The sequence below is a fragment of the Bacillus rossius genome, chromosome 3, assembly GCF_032445375.1.
Source record: "Bacillus rossius redtenbacheri isolate Brsri chromosome 3, Brsri_v3, whole genome shotgun sequence".
NCBI classification, from domain to species: Eukaryota; Metazoa; Arthropoda; class Insecta; order Phasmatodea; family Bacillidae; genus Bacillus; species Bacillus rossius.
The window spans coordinates 6768399-6785852 of NC_086332.1; the positions used below are offsets into that span (position 1 = coordinate 6768399).

Below are 17454 nucleotides of genomic sequence, written 5' to 3' on the forward strand. Positions count from 1 at the left end.
GTGTTGATCTGATAGTGGTGAACTTTGAGTTCCCACGGGGAATGTTGAAATGTCGCTGGTAGCGTCGGGAAAGTACGGGGTAGTTTCGTGGTTGATGGTTGTTTCCGGGCCGTGGCTCGCAGGTCCCACGCTGCAGTCCACGCCCAACAACAGCTCGCCCAGCTCGGGGCTCAGCAACCACATCAGCAACTTCGCGGCCGTGGCGGCGGCCAACACGCAGAACAGCTCCGCCTCCAGCAAGTCAACATGTTAGTAATTCCGTCTGGCGGTCTCCGTGAACCCACCAACGCCGAGTCCACTCGATTTCAACACGAGTCCAGAAGAATAACTTTAGATCAAAGCAGAACCTTGGTTAAGCTTGGTAATTGTAGGTCAGCACGGACAAGCGAAAATCATGGATAGTCAAATTCAAATATATTTAGTTTTTACAATTCAGCAAAATTTCGAAAGTAATTTATACAAAATAAATGTAAAGTATTACTGACAGTAATTTTTTTTTTTTTTTAATCTTGCATGAATGAAATTATTTATAATGACAGTTCAATTACGGATGTGCGAATCCTTGATTTTCAGTTCGGTTCGAATCCGATTCGAATCCCTGGCAATATTTGAGATATGAATCCGATTCCGAATACTAAGCACAGAATAATTAAGAATAACTGATTAATTTAAAAATAATGTGTGTTCTTTTTTTTCTAATTGTAACTACTGGCAATTATTTATTACACTGAGATTGAAATGTTTATAATTATGTAAACTTAATTAATAATAAACACTTTAAAATATGAAAACCAAAACATATTTGATTCTCCAACTCAATCGTAATAAACTGCACGCCACAGGGAAATCTCAGTTTTATAAACGTTTCAGAAAACGAAAACATTTTTTCTCCAATAAATAGCCAAGACGTTTTTTCCTCGTAGGTATGTAATTGTTTAAAGTTTATAGTTTGCTATATGACAAAATTCGTAATTATAGTTTAAGCTTTCGAAATCTCGAAATTCTTTTAATGTCACAGTGTTAATTATTTAATTTACATATCTTTCTTTGATGCATCATATTATAAATACGTATGTAATAGTAGCTAATTTTATTTTTTACTGCTAGTATTTTTGAGCCGTATTAAATTAATTTATAACTTTTATGAATATTCTTAATACTGTTTGAATCCATGTACGTACAACGATTCAGAGTTCGGGTAATTGTGGATTCGAACCGTACCCGAAAATATCAGGTACTCGCACATCCCTAGTTTCAATACTAACCCGGTTTAGTATTTATTCTCACTGGCAATTCTATACTGTTTCAGACCTGCCAACTCTCACGATTTTGGCGTGAGGCTCACGATTTCAATGTCCATCTCACGCCCTCACGCCAAAATAGTGTTTCCTCACGATTTTTCGGAGCCCCAAGATTTTGTTTGTAAACGTCACAAAACAAGCTTTACGAAAGCTTATGGCAACGAGTTTCCACCAATACTCGAGTCATGTAAAGGAAGCAATTTTGCGTTTGTGCCGTGCTGATTTTTCTATCTCGCATAGTGGAAGAGGAGACATTGTGAAACATGTCGCTACAAAAAAAAAACACAAACTAACACGTAAGTGTGTTGCTTCCAATAAAAAAATTAATTTTGCTGTGAACAGTGATAATAGTGTTACACGAGCAGAATGTTATTTTACATCTTTTGTAGTTGCGGCCCTGCATGATCACTACACGACAGCGCTAAATTATGTTCAACTAAATTAAATCTGCAACCTTATAATTTGTTGAAATGAATTTTGAAGCAGAGACCATCTAACATATGTACCTACAGGTATGTCACATAAATTTAAAGATTCTCATTTGTTTTTTTTTATATCTAACCTGTATTTATGGGCCTGAAATTTTTTATCGAGGACCTCATGATTTTTTAAATTTGAATGTTGGCAGGTCTGCTGTTTCTTTGTCCAATTTTTTTCATGTCCAGTCAGTAAACTCTTTTTGTTCTAGCTTCTTTAGTTCAAATAACAGCAGTGTAAATCAAACTGTCATTCCCAGAGTGAAGGGAAGATTTTTTTTTTTTTTTTTTTTTTTCGAATAATTTTAATACTCTGTTAACATACAAATAAATGTCTTGCACATCCAACAGCCACAAAACTTAACATACACATGCATCAGCTTGCTGTGATAGCAAGCATTCTTTTAGATATATGTTAGGAATTGGTGAAACTTATATGTTTGTGTACTGGAAAATAAATTTTGGGTGGTTATAAATTGCAATATAAAGATGTCGTTGTGGTGGTTACAGACCTGAGTGTTAAATAATGTAGATATTCAGTCCACGAAAGTTCACATTGCGGGAATTCAGTATTAGGTTATTTTAATGATAATATTTTTATAATGTTAAATTAATTTTATTTATTAATGTATTCTTGCTCTACCATTTTTTAAGATAAACATGACAAATATTTGCATTCCTTTGTACTAATTGTTTATTATTTTTAATTTTTTAAACAATAATACTGTACACATTTTTCGAAATATATAACTTATAATATGCTTTATGCCTTTCTTAACATTTTCCGTTAAATTGACTGGCAGTTGTTCTCTTTGAAATCTGATAAACAAAATAGTTTGTGCCAAATTACAGTTATTTAAAAGATGATCTGCGGGGTTTACATTCACAAATATTTTAAACTATATTCATTATACAATTGCATATAATTAAAAAATTTATATTATAATTATATTATTTTTTTAAAAAAAAATTATTCAAATACCTCTAGTGTTTAAAAAAACAGGTAGTTTTTAAGCATTTCATTATTTGTTGTTGATTTTCTTTGTAATATTTTAAGAGAAATCTTGCTCGGCACGTCTGAAGTGAGGTGACTCGAAGAGAACAATGGTACTTGCAGCTCACGCGTCGGAGAACGGTCCCGTTCCACCCTGCACGCCTTCGACGCAGCCCCCCTCGCTGCTGCAGCTGGCGACGTCTCCCCCCTCCGGGATGGTCTCGTCCGCCGCGACCGCCTCCGCCAAGCAGCTCCTGCAGCAGCAGCAGTCGCAGTTGCAGCTGCAGCAGCAGCAGTCGCAGGTGAACTCCCTGGACAACCACCACCACCATCACAACAACACCAGCTCGTCGTCACCGCCGTCGTCCGTGAGCACGGCCCCCTCGCCGGTCCCGGGGCCTGGCTCGCCGCCCCCTCCGGCGCAGACTGCGCAGCCCATGCTCAACGGGCCGATTCCCGCCCTCAAGGTACCTCTCGTTTCCATGGGTGGAATTGCTTGGTAGGGATGTGCGAGTACGGTTCGAATCCACAATTACCCGAACCCGGAATCGTTGCACGTACATGGATTCAAACAGTATTACGAATATTCATAAAAGTTATAAATTAATTTAATACGGCTCAAAAATACTAGCAGTGAAAAATAAAATTAGGCTACTATTACGTAAGTGTGTATAATATGATGTATCAAAGAAAGATATGTAAATTAAATAATTAACACAGTGACATTAAAAGAATTTCGAGATTTCGGGAGCTTAAACTGTAATTAAGAATTTCGTCGTATAGCAAACTATAAACTAAAAACAATTACATACCTACAAGAAAAAAATGTCTTGGTTATATATTGGGAAAAAAATGGTTTCGTTTGCTGAAAAGTTTATAAAACTGAGATTTCCCTGTGGCGTGCAGTTTATTACAATTGAGTTGGAGAATCGAATATGTTTTGGTTTTTTATGTTTCAAAGTGTTTATTATTAATTAAGTTTACTTAATTATAAACATTTCAATCTCAGTGTAATAAATAATTGGCAGTAGTTACAGTTAGAAAAAAGAGAACACACATTATTTTTAAATTAATCAGTTATTTTTAATTATTCTGTGCTTAATATTCGGAATTGGATTCAAATCTCAAATATTGCCAGGGATTCGAATCGTATTCGAACCGAACTGAAAATCCAGGATTCGCACATCCCTATTGGTTAGTTTAAAATTAAATTGTTTCATTTCATTTTAAATTATATACAAACTTTTAAAATTTATTTTGTACTTCATCATTATAAACGCAAGCCTAGCATGTCGGTAATCTAATAAAGCAGTTGCCTCGTGGTGGCAGAGAACTGGGAGTGTGCGTGTGACGTTGCAGCAGCCGCCGCAACAGCAAGTTCCTGAAGGCATGTCGTCGCTGAAGTCGATAGCCCAGCAAGTGATAGACCGGGCGGGGCTGGAGCTGCCGTCGGACCAGGGCTCCCGGGTGCTGTTCGACGGGGGCAAGATGGCAACCATGCCCCAGCCGCAGCAGCAGACGTCCGAGGCGCACATCCCTCCCCTGCTGGGCGTGGCCCCCCTGGGGCCCGTGCCGCTCCAGAAGGAGCACCAGTGCGAGTTCCAGCTCCTGGAGAGCGCGTACTTCCACATGCCGCATCCATCCGACTCGGAGAGGCTCAAGGCGTACCTGCCCCGCAACACCTGCATCACGCCGCCGTACTATCCTCAGGTAGGTGCTGCCTCCGAGTCCAGTTTCATTTGGTGATACTTTCTCCGCCAAAATAGTGGTGAAATTAATATGCTGCATTTTTACATTAAAATAATTTGTAATAAATAGGTCTATAATAGATACAGTAGAACCTCATTTTTACATATTTCAAGGGACCAGGAAAAAGTATGTAAAAACCGGGAAAACGCAAAATGAGGGAAATGTTCAAATTTTTTTTATCATCTCACTATATGGGAAACTATAAGAAAATATATACCACACTAAATAATATGTCAGAGACGGTTACGTTTTTATGTACCGTATTCACTCTCGTTATGTCCGCCCTTGCATAATGTCCGCACCCTTTATTTATATATCCTTAAAAGTAAATTTAAAATTCGCATAATGTCCGCACCAGTCGTCTACGGGAGGGAACACAACTTTGGCCACCCCTAAAGGACGCAGTACGAATGGAAAGTTGACGACTCTGTAAACAAAGCCGTGACCTTGAGCTGTCCTTTCTATCCTGTCCTGAAAGGGTGGGGAAATTCGTTGAACTGAACAAAGCACGGTAATGGTAAACACAGCTGACCAACACGCACGCAAGTTCAAGGCATGAGTTTCGCGTCGAGTTTTGTAGTGTAGAGTACAGAATGGGTAAATATAAATCCTTTACTGCGCAGTTTAAATTAAGAGTTGTTCGTTATGCTGAAGAGCATGGGAACAGGGCTGCTGAAAGGGAGTTTGAAGTGCACGAAAAAAGTGTTCGTCATTGGCGGAAAATAAAAGAACAGTTGCAGTCAACAAATGCAACCCGGCGTGCGTTTCGCGGACCCAAGGCTGGGAAGTTCCCAGAACTTGAAGTTAAAGTTTTAAACTATATACGTGAATTAAGAAGTAATGCCTGTGCTGTTTCGTATGAAATGGTTCAAGTAAAGGCGCGGGAAATTGCGCGTTCCATGAATACATCGCATAACGAATTCAAGGCTAGTCGTGGATGGATCACAAGATTTATAAGGCGGAACAACCTTTCTCTGCGACGAAGAACATCACTGAGTCAAAAATTGCCGAAAGAATATAATGAAAAGTTACTGCAGTTTCAGCTATTCATCATTAAGCAGAGAAAAACTCATGATTACCTACTCTCACAAATAGGTAATGCTGACCAAACTCCGGTATACTTTGACATGCCGCAAAGTACAACGATTAGTCCGAGGGGAGCATCAAGTGTTACCGTTCGTACAACCGGAAACGAAAAGTTACGCTGTACAGTTATGCTAGCGGTAACGGCTGACGGGCGGAAACTGCCGCCATACATCATTTTCAAGAGGAAAACAATGCCAAAAGGCACTAGCTTTCCGCGTGGTGTGCATGTGCGGGTCCAAGAGAAAGGCTGGATGGACGTTCCCCTTGTGAAAGACTGGCTAAAAACTGTATGGAATCGTCGACCCGGTGCTCTTCTGAAGAAACAATCGTTACTTGTGTGGGATAGTTTCCTAGCACATCTTGTGGAAGATGTCAAGCGTGACCTGTCTGAAGGCAAGACCGACATAGCTGTAATTCCGGGAGGCCTGACATCTGTCCTGCAGTCCCTAGATGTCTCCCTCAACAAACCTTTTAAGAGACACCTTCGCAGACTCTACTCTGAATGGATGGCAGATGATAATCACGAACTCACTCCAGGGGGAAAACTAAAAAGACCATCGCTAACCCAGATATGCGACTGGGTGAGACAAAGCTGGGCACTCACCACCGAAGCTATGGTGGTAAAAAGCTTCAAAAAGACTGGCATCACCGTCGCTCTCGATGGAACTGAAGACGATGTAATCTGGGAAGATACAGATGACGACAGGAGCAATGCTGACGCAGAAAGCTGTAACGCCGAGGAAGATGATAGCGACGCGTCGGTAGCAGATTAGAAAGTGATGTGTTGAGAAAGACTTACATTTTTTTAAACTCTTAAGTGTATAATTTTCTTTTAAAGTAGGTTTTCGTGACATTTACCTATTTGAAATTGCAGTTACTAAAATGCAGACTAAATTAATATTTTGAGTGCTGTTGCAGTATCAGTTTTTTTGGGTAAGTAAGTTCATTATTTGAACTGTTTTAATGTTATGTTATATTTATAAAAAAATAATTAACATCACATTTGCTGACATGGATCAGTCTTGTTTTCTGTTGAGGTAAGACACGCAGCACAGGGTAAAAGAAACGTCAACTTTAATTGAGGCGCTGGGTGCAATAACAGCTTAAACCAACTTAAGTCGTTTTTCCGGCCAATGCATATTTGCAATCCTAGATATGTCCTCTATGTGGCACATAAATATTAGTTCGCTCCAGAATATACAGATGGCAGGAGAATGAAGAATGTAGCGCTGCGCGCTAAGTCGTTCTTTTGGCGAACGGCTGACACACCCGAGAAAACAACATGTCTCGACCCATTTTGTCGAACGCAGGCTCGTTATTGGTTTTAGGCCTAATACCTTTATTGTAATACTGCTACGTATGTGTTAAGGGTATATTTGTTTTGAAAATTGGACGTTATTAACATGGAGACGAGTGAGAGTGAAAATATGGAAGTAAGTGTAAAAATAAGAAACAAAGGAAAGAAGAGATTGCTTCAAAGAGACTCTTGGCGACGTGTGGAAAATAAAGTCAAACGAAACAGTGGGGATAGCTACAAGGGTTGTTCTGGTAAGACAGTTCCTAAAAAATTTTTCAAATTTATCAATGAATGCTGTAGGAAAAAGTGTTTTTCGTTATTCCCAGATGAACAGCAAGAATGGTTGTTTAGTTCGTTTTGGAAACTAGGAGACAAAATAGTTCAAGATACTTATCTTTATGGTTGCATTGAGAAAAAAGAAATAATGTTAAAGAAGAGTAATCCCATTGGAAAGAACAGAGGGTATTCATGGCGGTATCACCTACAAAATGGCATTGATAGGAAAGATGTCTGCAAAGCTTTTGTTCTTAAAGTGCTACAGGTGTCCCAATCACGAATGAAAACTGTTCTACGTGCTTGTTCTTCAGGTAGGTGGTTGTGTTTTTAATCCTTGTGCATTTTAAATTATTTTTTATATGTTTAGTTATTGTGCGATATGGAAGATTGCCGCAAAGAGTAAATAATTTGCTTAGTGACATAGCTAATATTGTTATTTTTTTGGAAATATTATTCAAAAATTATTAGTATTGTAGGTGAGTGTTTACATCATTTCACATTAAAATTTTTGGACAGTATTGTTCTAGTTTCTTAAAATATAATGAAAACAAAATATTTATATAGCAGTTTCCTTTTGAATGAAGTGTGCATTGGCTGATGTGCAATGTCAACAAAATCTGTGCTTTATTTTCAACAGGGAATCCGGTATTTAAGGAAAATAGAGGAAAGCATACTGAACGTCCAAACAAATTATCTCGTGATGTGTGGACTAAAGTAGAAGAACATTGGGCCAAATTTCCAAGCAAGCAATCACATTATAGCAGGGGCCACACAGAACGCAAGTATTTTGAGAATCCTGATTTAAATGTGAAGAAAATGTTCATTGCCTTCCAGCAATACTATTTTGATAGTACAGGTAAGACACTTACTATGAAATACTCCACATATCACAGATACTTCAGAGAAAATAGTCCATATTGTTTTAGACAGCCAAGGACCGACGTGTGTGACTTTTGTACTGAATCTAAAACTCTGTTGGATATTAATCAGAATGATCCGCGTAAAACCACATATAGGTTACATTTAGCCAAGGTTGAAAAATACAAAACCTTAAAACAAGAGTACTTAGCAAAAGTAAAAGGCAATACAATGCAAGATGACACATTAGTAATAGAGTTTGACTATGGACAAAATCTACCAATCCCTAAACTTAATGTTACATCCCAATTCTACAAAAGGTTATTGTGGTTGAATGTGTTCAACGTTCACTGCCATAATGATTCAGCCAGTACCTTTTATTGTTTTCCAGAGTGTGACGCAAAGAAAAATGCCAACTCAGTTTGTAGCTTTGTCTACCACTTCACCTGTGAAAAAATGAAATCTTACAAAAATATTAAGAATATAATATTTTTATCGGATGCTGCAGGAGGCCAGAATAAAAATATTACTGTTTTGAGATTTTGTTCTTGGTTGTCCCAAATAACCAAAGTGAAAGTAACTCACATGTTTCCTGTACGCGGACACTCGTATTGCCAGTGCGATCGGAATTTTGGACTTTATGGCACACTTTTAAAGAGACTGGAAAGTATTGAAACAGTAGAGGATTATCTAACGATCATAAAGTCTGCTCGAAATAGCCCGTCACCTTTTCAGGTTCTCATGGCTGCTCATCTTGTTGAAGACTGGTCGACAGCGTTAGAGCCTTTGTTTCACAAAGTTCCGAAATCAAAACGTAGCAAATTTTCAATACAGAAGTATGTGATCCTTACCTTTCCTACTACAGGGGCACTGGCAGTATCGGCTTCCTACAATGCTATTTTTGAGCCGTTCATTTTCTCAGTCGGTTTTGGTATGAAGTCAAAAGAAGAGCTTTACCTCAAAAAACCGGCACGCCCTGGTTTGAAGGAGTCCAAGAAAAATGATGTTCTTTCTCTCTTGAAATTCTTGAAACCAGAAAATGCTGAAAGCCTCAAAGGTCTACTAGAGTACACGACTGTGCCGGAAGAAGACATAGGAAGTGAAAGTGAAAAAAGTGGTGAAAGTGAGAATGATGTTTGACATTCATCACTAATATATAAGAACAGCTAGTTTATATGTTATTTAGCTACGATATATTTAATCAGTGCAAAAACCCAATCTCAAAAAAATTTTTTTTGTTTTTCATTCTAAAACCCATATATTATATCATTTGTATGTTATGGATTTATTACATAAAATATTTATGTAGATGTTACAACTATGTTTATGACCATTTAAATATTAAATGTTCTTATTTTAATTAATTATTAGCAAAATGACACACACATAATGCAAGTATTTAGTGTTATATGCAATAAAGACTTAACTTACCTGTCTTTTATTTAATTATATTAAATTATTACTTAAATTAAAAACTGCAATTATGCTGGAGGGAGATAAGATATAATACCTGGAATGCCCACAAGAATTTGGATGGTTGTAATGTTTGTTTGTTTCATTCTACAATGTTTCAAATCTTTGAGCCTATTTTACTCAAAACTATTATTTCTGACTTAAGCTGTTACTGCACCCAGCGCCTCAATTAGTGTGTACCCTGTTTTACGTGTCAGGACAGAACAGAACCCCTCTTTGTTTACATTTGGTTGGAATCCCTCCCTTGGCCATTCTCACGCTCTAGATGTTTCCTTCCCCTTCCTCCTCCTCTACGTCACGAAGGCCATCAGATTGCCTGGAGAGGAGGGGGGGGGGGGAGTACAGTGCGCAGCAGATGTGGAACTGGTGAGTCACTGCGCTGTTGCCAGCTCGCTGGTTCCCTACGCGCCGCACGTAAGGATATGGTACGGCTAAAATATTGCAGCCGTGCCGTTAATAACCATTTTAATCCATCACATATTAATCACATTAATAAGGCACACGTAACCACACTTATTTCAGTGTAGCGCATAATTTTTTTTAATGTTCCGGCGGGTGCGAGACAGTTACCGGTGGTGATTACAGCAAAGTAAACGTGGTCTAAGCCGGGTTGTTTGCAAGCGATCCCGCAGCAATATTATTTTAAAATAACTAGTGAAATCCAAATTGATTTTAGATACGTTTTGTGCCTTTTTAGTAATAATTAAGACACAAAATTTTGTATTTTTCCTCGCATAATGTCCGCACCCCATTTTTTTGGCCAAAAATGTGGTCAAATTACTGCGGACATTACGCGAGTGATTAGGGTATTAACTATAACTTCACTATCTCACATAATTAAAATTATAAATATATATCCAATATCGCCGTTCTTCATTATTGCCGAAAGTTAAACATGAAATTTGCTGTTCTTGTGTAAGAGATGAGAATGTTGAAGCATCTTGATATAGCCACTTGGTGCTGAAATTTTGTAACACAATTGATTTTTGAACTTTGTATTTAATTACGTGAAAGTTTTATTAATTTCAGATTTTTTGAGAAATAATACTATAAAACGATAGCTACCAACATCAATATAATTGTTTATGTTGAGGAATAAAAGTTAAATTGCCATTGCATTGTTTGGATATTCATTGCAGCCATTTAACTTTTCAGAATGTTTCTAATGTGTTAAAATGAACATCGCCGAATATGCACGAAGACGCCATATTTATAGGAAACTCGTACGTTGCTTAAAACGTATTTTAATAATGGAACAGTAATCCGCTCTTTTGTGTATTTAAAATGCGAGTTTTCACCTTTATTTTCATGCATAATACATTTAAGATTAAAGGGGAACGCTAAGAAAAGTACTTATTAATTTTCATGTTTATGTCACCATACGTTTGGTTCATGGCCGTGTGGTGTACAATAGCTGGTGGCACAAAAAAAAGGTAAGTTGTTTACAATGGCGAATGAAGCTGTGGTGACCATACACTCATGCAGTAACGCTTAATATTTACACTTCATGCTATTCATTTTGAGAATTTATTGTTTTCTCTAAATTTTCCGATGGTTTGCCACTAAATACAGCACTAATTCTACGTAAACAGTGGGAAATGCTTTTGCACAAGGCGGGAAAAGAATGCATTATTAGTATGTATAGGGAAATTGACAGTGCATGTAAAAAAATACGTTAATCGCGGGAATTCGTATATCGCAAGTACGTAAAAATGAGGTTCTTCTGTACATTCAGAACACTGCAATTAAATTAGCATACATTTATGGTTTAAAAATGATTCAATAAGAGAGGCACAATAAAACAAATTTTTTATCCAGAAATTTCATTCCTTGTTTTTCAAACATTAAAAATTAACTTTTTTTTATTAGAATTGAGTTTTGGTTATATGCTACTTAATTCCATGATGTAACTTCGCATTTCGGTGTTTTATAATACTTTTTGGTGTTATTTCGTTTTGATTGACATACACCGTTCAATCTTTAATCTTGTCCGTACAGATATGTAGATAGATCCTCTTCAGTTATTTTTATCTTGGCCCATTACTTTTTATTTACTGAAAATTTTAACTACAGCGAAACCCCTTATTTACGTTACCGTTATTTATGTTTTCCCGTTATTTACACTATATTCTTCAGGTCCTATTTAGTTCCCATTTAGTCCAATACAATACTTTCATGCGAATTACGTCTCAAAAATCGAATCCTTCCTGCTATTTACGTCACGTAACAACCATAGTAGGCCTAAAAACATTGTGAAAAACGTAACGTTTATAGTCGGCAATGAACATTTTAAATCGCAAAGTATACATATTTTATAACATGAAAAGTTGCTTTTATTTCTAAACATATAATAATTTAAGCCTAGGCGTGTAAAAGTCAGAGCAATTATAGCAGGAGACAATCTAAAATGTACTAGTGAAAAATGTAAACTCACGAATGTATAAACGTATCGGGAATGTTGGAAATATTACAACTTTACGAGGCTGCTTGTAAGTTGTGATACTATATTTATGTCACAACTTAGCCGAAATACTGGTACGAGATATAAACTTCACAAGATAAAATGAGCGGAGTCTTGGTAACTGTTTAGTACGTATTTTATAATTTCGGAAATATTGTACAGTTGACGCATATTTTTTTAACTAACCATTTATTTCTGGGGATCGTAAATAATTAATTATTGGTATCAAGACATCAAGATGAACGTAAACTTGAACATGTCACGGCAGCGAGAAAACTGGTGCGTATACCAATAAACTGGTATTAGAACTGGACAAAACTGGTACACGGGAGGTGGAGCTTATATTTTTTTCCGCTTAGCTCGCATCTATTGGCTGGCTGCTAATGGGAGGTCACGAGTCTGGGCGGAGCATTGAGTGAGTTATACTGCGCATGCGCAGCTCAGAGAACAGAGAGAGCCAGCAGGCGGCTACGCCGCGCCGTAACAGTTGATTGAGTACAATGACCTTTCTCCGCGCACGGCGCGCTATTGACGGTAAATTTGCAATTTGCAGCCTTTTTTTAAAACTTTTTTACTGTGGTGCAATGCGTATGTGTAATGTAGCCCGTATTTGTTATGAACGCTGCATGATGCGACTGTATTTTAATTAACTTTAACGTATTTCTTACTTTTCCCTTTATTCACACTTCCCGCGTTTTACATTTTTTTACTTGTCCCCATGAAAAGTGCAAATAAGGGGTTTTGCTGTCTATGAAAAATGTATAGTCCTAAGAAGAGAATGTACTGGTGTTCTTGGATTTACCCTAATTCTCTTAAAGAACACATTTTTACAGAGTTCCACTGAAATTAGGGATCACGGATTTTGTGGTTGGATCATTCTCCTTCCACCTAAGCTACTCAGATTCAGTTCACGGTCGGGACTCATCTGGAATCCTCACAGTGAAGTGTGGAGGACGTTGCCACAAACCAGTGGGTTTTCTCGAGGTGCTCACTAATCCATCATGCTCATTCCCTCTGTCTGCTCCACTCTCATAACCTCTCATCAGCAATTATGAGTTAATGACCAATGGTCGACAAAACCCTAAACGTTAATTAATTCCGCTGTATTCAAAAGCAATAAAATGCAATCCGAGCCATTACAATTTAATGTAATTGTGTATATTCATGTGCGGCTAAATACTAGGATATTATTCAACCAACGATTCAATTTAAATTTGGAAATAATTTTAATATTTGCTTTGGATTAGATTTTATTCACCTGATAAAGTTTTAATTTCTCAGAGTCGTAATTGAAGACTCTCTGACTCGGTGTGTGAAACATGCAGTCGTGACTAGGCAACTGTCGAAGCGCGAGTGTTTGCTGTGACAGGTCCCACTGCCGCACTCGGACACGCTGGAGTTCTTCCAGCGGCTCTCCACGGAGACGCTGTTCTTCATCTTCTACTACATGGAGGGCACGAAGGCTCAGTACCTGGCCGCCAAGGCCCTCAAGAAGCAGAGCTGGAGGTTCCACACCAAGTACATGATGTGGTTCCAGCGGCACGAGGAGCCCAAGGTCATCAACGAGGAGTTCGAACAGGTACCGCTCCACCTTCTGGTGTTATTCTCTTTCACACCTGATTAATTAAATACAGTCAAACCTCTATCTATCAAACTCGCATGTATCGATTGTCCGTGTTTATCGTATACTTTCTACGGTCCCGGCAAAATTGCCATACAACGATACAACTAAGGTTAAAAAAGTCCGATTGTACTGATGTTCGAATTATCGTTTTGTTCTGCATTGATTGTACAAAATATGTGGTCCCGTCACTATAAATTATAATAGATGATCGTTTAATCATAAACATTTTGCAGGAATAACCATTTCTTAGAAAGAAACCGTCATAGAAACAGTAACGATAGTATACAGAAGTAGTAAAAATCTCCTTAAATCTGCAGCCAACGTCTGCAGCCAAGTAATGGAGCACGTAAATATGAAGAAAAGACAAATGAACAACAACTTACGAAGAAATATGGATGATGTACCATAACTACAGTACAAACCCAATTGTTATCTTAAGATAATTACCATAAAAAGAACTAAAGATTCTTTGTAGATACCATAATTACTACAGAAGCAGATAGCTACCACATTTGCACTATAGTTACCGTAACAACCGAGATGTATATTTACCGTGATGGTAAAATATTTATTTATGACATATTAAAATTAAAGAACATTATTGAAAAAAAGGATGTTAAATTTTTATATGTACGGTTGGCACATGTTGCGAAGAAATAATGCGATCTGAAAGAATGCAGTACTACTACGAAAAGTGAAAAGGGTACTCGTGGATTTTTAGGTTATGGTGGTCTCTCTCGTTTTTCAGTAATATCGGCCGAAAATTAACAAGCGTATCGGAAGTCGGCAGAAATGCCGATTCAACTAGATATTGGCAAAATCGGCTTCTTCAGTACATCTCTACATTTGATGACATGAGTAAACGTATTTCAGACTTCAGGATATTGAAAAAGACTTTAATTTCCATGTAGGTTTATTGTGCGTATATGTTTTTTTTTTTTTTTTTTTTTTTTTTTTTTTTGCAAGTGTAAATTGAATTAAGTAAAATACTTCCATTTTTATTTTTTTTCAACTGATTAAACTTTAATGACAAGTAACTGATATATTTCTGACACTAATTTTGAGGTTGAAATATTTTTTCCAAAATCTAAGAGTGAAGTCCACATCTATTGAATGTCCGCATCTACTGAATTTTTTTGTTGGTCCCCTGAAAAACGATAGATAGAGATCTGACTGTAGTGTGTTCCAAATAAGAGTTATTTGAAGGATGATCTATGGAATTTGAATTCACAAAATTTTTTAAACTATAGTTTTGATACAATTGAATATAATTAAAGAATATATACTACAATTACATTATTATTTTTTGAAAACTTGACTCAAATACCTCTAGAATAAAAACCAAATTACCGTAAAACACGCGTAAGACATTCCCGCACAATATGTTTTCCCGCACATTAGGTATGTTCACAAAATTATTCCCTTCATCAATTGTTTATTCTTCCTACTAAAAATGTTTGCTTTGTAGATGCTTCCTGCATTAACATCCAGCATTTGTGGAGAGAAAAATGAAATGATAATTTTTATTTTTTTATTTACTTATCTACCATTTGTAACATACATATCAACACCTTATAAAGGGTACAAGGATATTCATGGCCTACATTTACAAAAATAAACCCCATACTTAATAAAGCATAACATTTAAAAAAAGACACTAACACAAATACATAAAAAAAGGGACAAACAGGTTATACAGGGAAGAACTTGTACAGGATACAACTTATAAGATAATATGAAAATCATGATTATCTAAGAATTAATACAATACTATAAGGAATACAGTACGTATAGAAAGAAATATTTGAAAAAAAAAAAAATTGTATTAGTCATTAAAATGATTGAGAAATTAAATAGACACGAAAATATTAGTGTTTACGTATTGGTTTCAAAAGGAGCATATTAGTTATGCTGTGTTATTTAATTAGCAATTAGTTAGAATAAATATAAGCTAAGTAATAGTATTGTATGGTTCATCAATATTACATAGTTTTCACATAAAAAAAAAGGAAAAATAATAATCCAGTTAATTCTTAAAGGGGTGAAATAAAGACCAGAAAATAATTAATTTTGTGGTTGAGCAAAGATTATGTAGAATATAAATAACAAATGAAGTTTATATAAAAGAGAATGTGATAACAAGATTAGTTTTGTAATGGAACACAAGACAAAACCTTTTTAATAGGGATAGGTCGGTACCGGTTCTCGGTTCTCGGTTCTCGGTCCCTACGGTTCTCAGCATTTTAACCGGCACCGAGAACCGCAGCTAAAATGTGGGTGCCGGTACCGGTACCGGCAGTATAGCAAAACCCTTTACGAAAATAGTCCTTCACTACAACTTAACTGCAGCATGAAATGGCTCAACTCACGTTCAATTCACATATGAATTATTTATTTGGACTTCTGTGGAATAATATTCATCTCTAGCTATAAATTAATTACACGTGAAAATATTTAATGTTCTCGTCACATCTGTAAAGTACGTTATACAATCAAAACATAACAGTTGAAGATGCCATAGATGTATGTAGTTCATAGATGTGTGCAACACTATAACGTGCCTCAGCAGAGATGTGAGAACAGAAAGACGCCATGTTTGTTTCAATTTGTTTTTAAAAATAGGTAGTTAATTAAGTCGTTGATACGTAAATAAGGGTGACGGGTGTATAAAGAACAATTAAAAGTGCAAAATTCCACAGAATATGTGTTTAATATATAATTTAATTAATGACTGATTTAAAAATTTTCGTAATAATTTTGGGCATTCTAAAATTTTATGCTTTTTGTGCAGTGCTTTGGACTGTAAGTTCACTGCATCTGCAGCCGTCTAGTGTAATGGCTAGTAACTTTCTCTTTTAGGTAAACGGAATTGCTTTGAAGTGTTTTTTTTTTATATTATTATTATTATTATTATTATTATTATTATTAAAAAAATGGATGTTTAGATGTATTTTACTATTTTGGCTGGTCAAACGAAATGCTTGTTGACACTTCTAAAGTATAATTATTCTGGCCAAATAGAGCAAATTGTGTAAGAAATGGCATCAGAAGTGTGGCAGTAATTTACTGTTGACTGTGCAAACTGAATTCAATGTAGGCAATAAGTTTGATGGACAATTTAATAGTTTAATTCTTTGAAAGTTCACCATCATTGTATTTATTTCCATCATTGTAACATTTTCTTTTTATTCCTATGTTTTAAAGGAGTGTGTATGTAGATTTCTTGAGGTAATTACCACATTGATATAGTAAATTTTAGTTTTATTAAGTGTTCACTATATTATTTCGAATTGATTTTTTTATTAATACATATTACATTTTTAATAGGTTGGTGTGTTTACTGTAGCTTGAAACAGTGCTTTTTTTGTAGCCAAAACAATAAATAGTTTATTACTTAAAATACCTCATAAATAATGTGTGAATAATATTTATTTTATTGTTTAAGTCAGAACCGAGAACCGATTTTTAAGAACCGGTACCGAACCGAGAACCGGGAAAAAACAGGAATTGACCCATCACTACTTTTTAACAATTTTTTTTGTCACTATTAGGTTGCAAAAAATTAAAATTGGTGATAAGTCTATGTTATGTTTTTAGTAGTAGAAATTGTACATAAAAAAAGGTGGGTTAGGGCTAATAAAAGAAAGAATTTTAGTGTCAATAAATTTTAACATGTAAGGACATATAAAATTAGAATTATGACAGTTATAAACAAATATAGCATTTAAAATCTTTCTTATAGTTGATAAAGAACCTAGAATAAAGTTCAATGAATGTTATTGCAGTTATTTAATTTTTTTGTTAATGAAGTCTGAAAATTTTAATTGAACTCTGTCTAACTTTGCACTGTCTGTATTGT

The 17454-nt window shown here is 36.1% G+C and overlaps 2 protein-coding genes across 5 annotated transcripts in view; both read left to right on the top strand.

Annotated features, from left to right (window-relative positions):
* The window catches only part of LOC134530139 (CCR4-NOT transcription complex subunit 3), a 58180-nt gene that overhangs the window by 28794 nt on the left and 11932 nt on the right, over positions 1-17454 (top strand). For 2 of the 4 annotated variants that reach the window (XM_063364757.1, XM_063364759.1), the window contains exons 8-11: positions 123-248; positions 2895-3238; positions 4134-4481; positions 13341-13550. In XM_063364757.1, coding sequence (XP_063220827.1) covers positions 123-248; positions 2895-3238; positions 4134-4481; positions 13341-13550 — 1028 coding nt within the window. Of the gene's footprint in view, positions 1-122; positions 249-2894; positions 3239-4130; positions 4482-13340; positions 13551-17454 lie in introns of all 4 variants that reach the window. The other 2 variants (XM_063364758.1, XM_063364756.1) reach the window with 1 other exon arrangement.
* Positions 5550-9272, top strand: LOC134530141 (uncharacterized). Its single transcript, XM_063364760.1, has 2 exons — positions 5550-7490; positions 7817-9272. Exons 1-2 carry the CDS (start codon positions 7010-7012, stop codon positions 9175-9177), a joined length of 1842 nt encoding a protein of 613 aa, XP_063220830.1. The 5' UTR covers positions 5550-7009; the 3' UTR covers positions 9178-9272.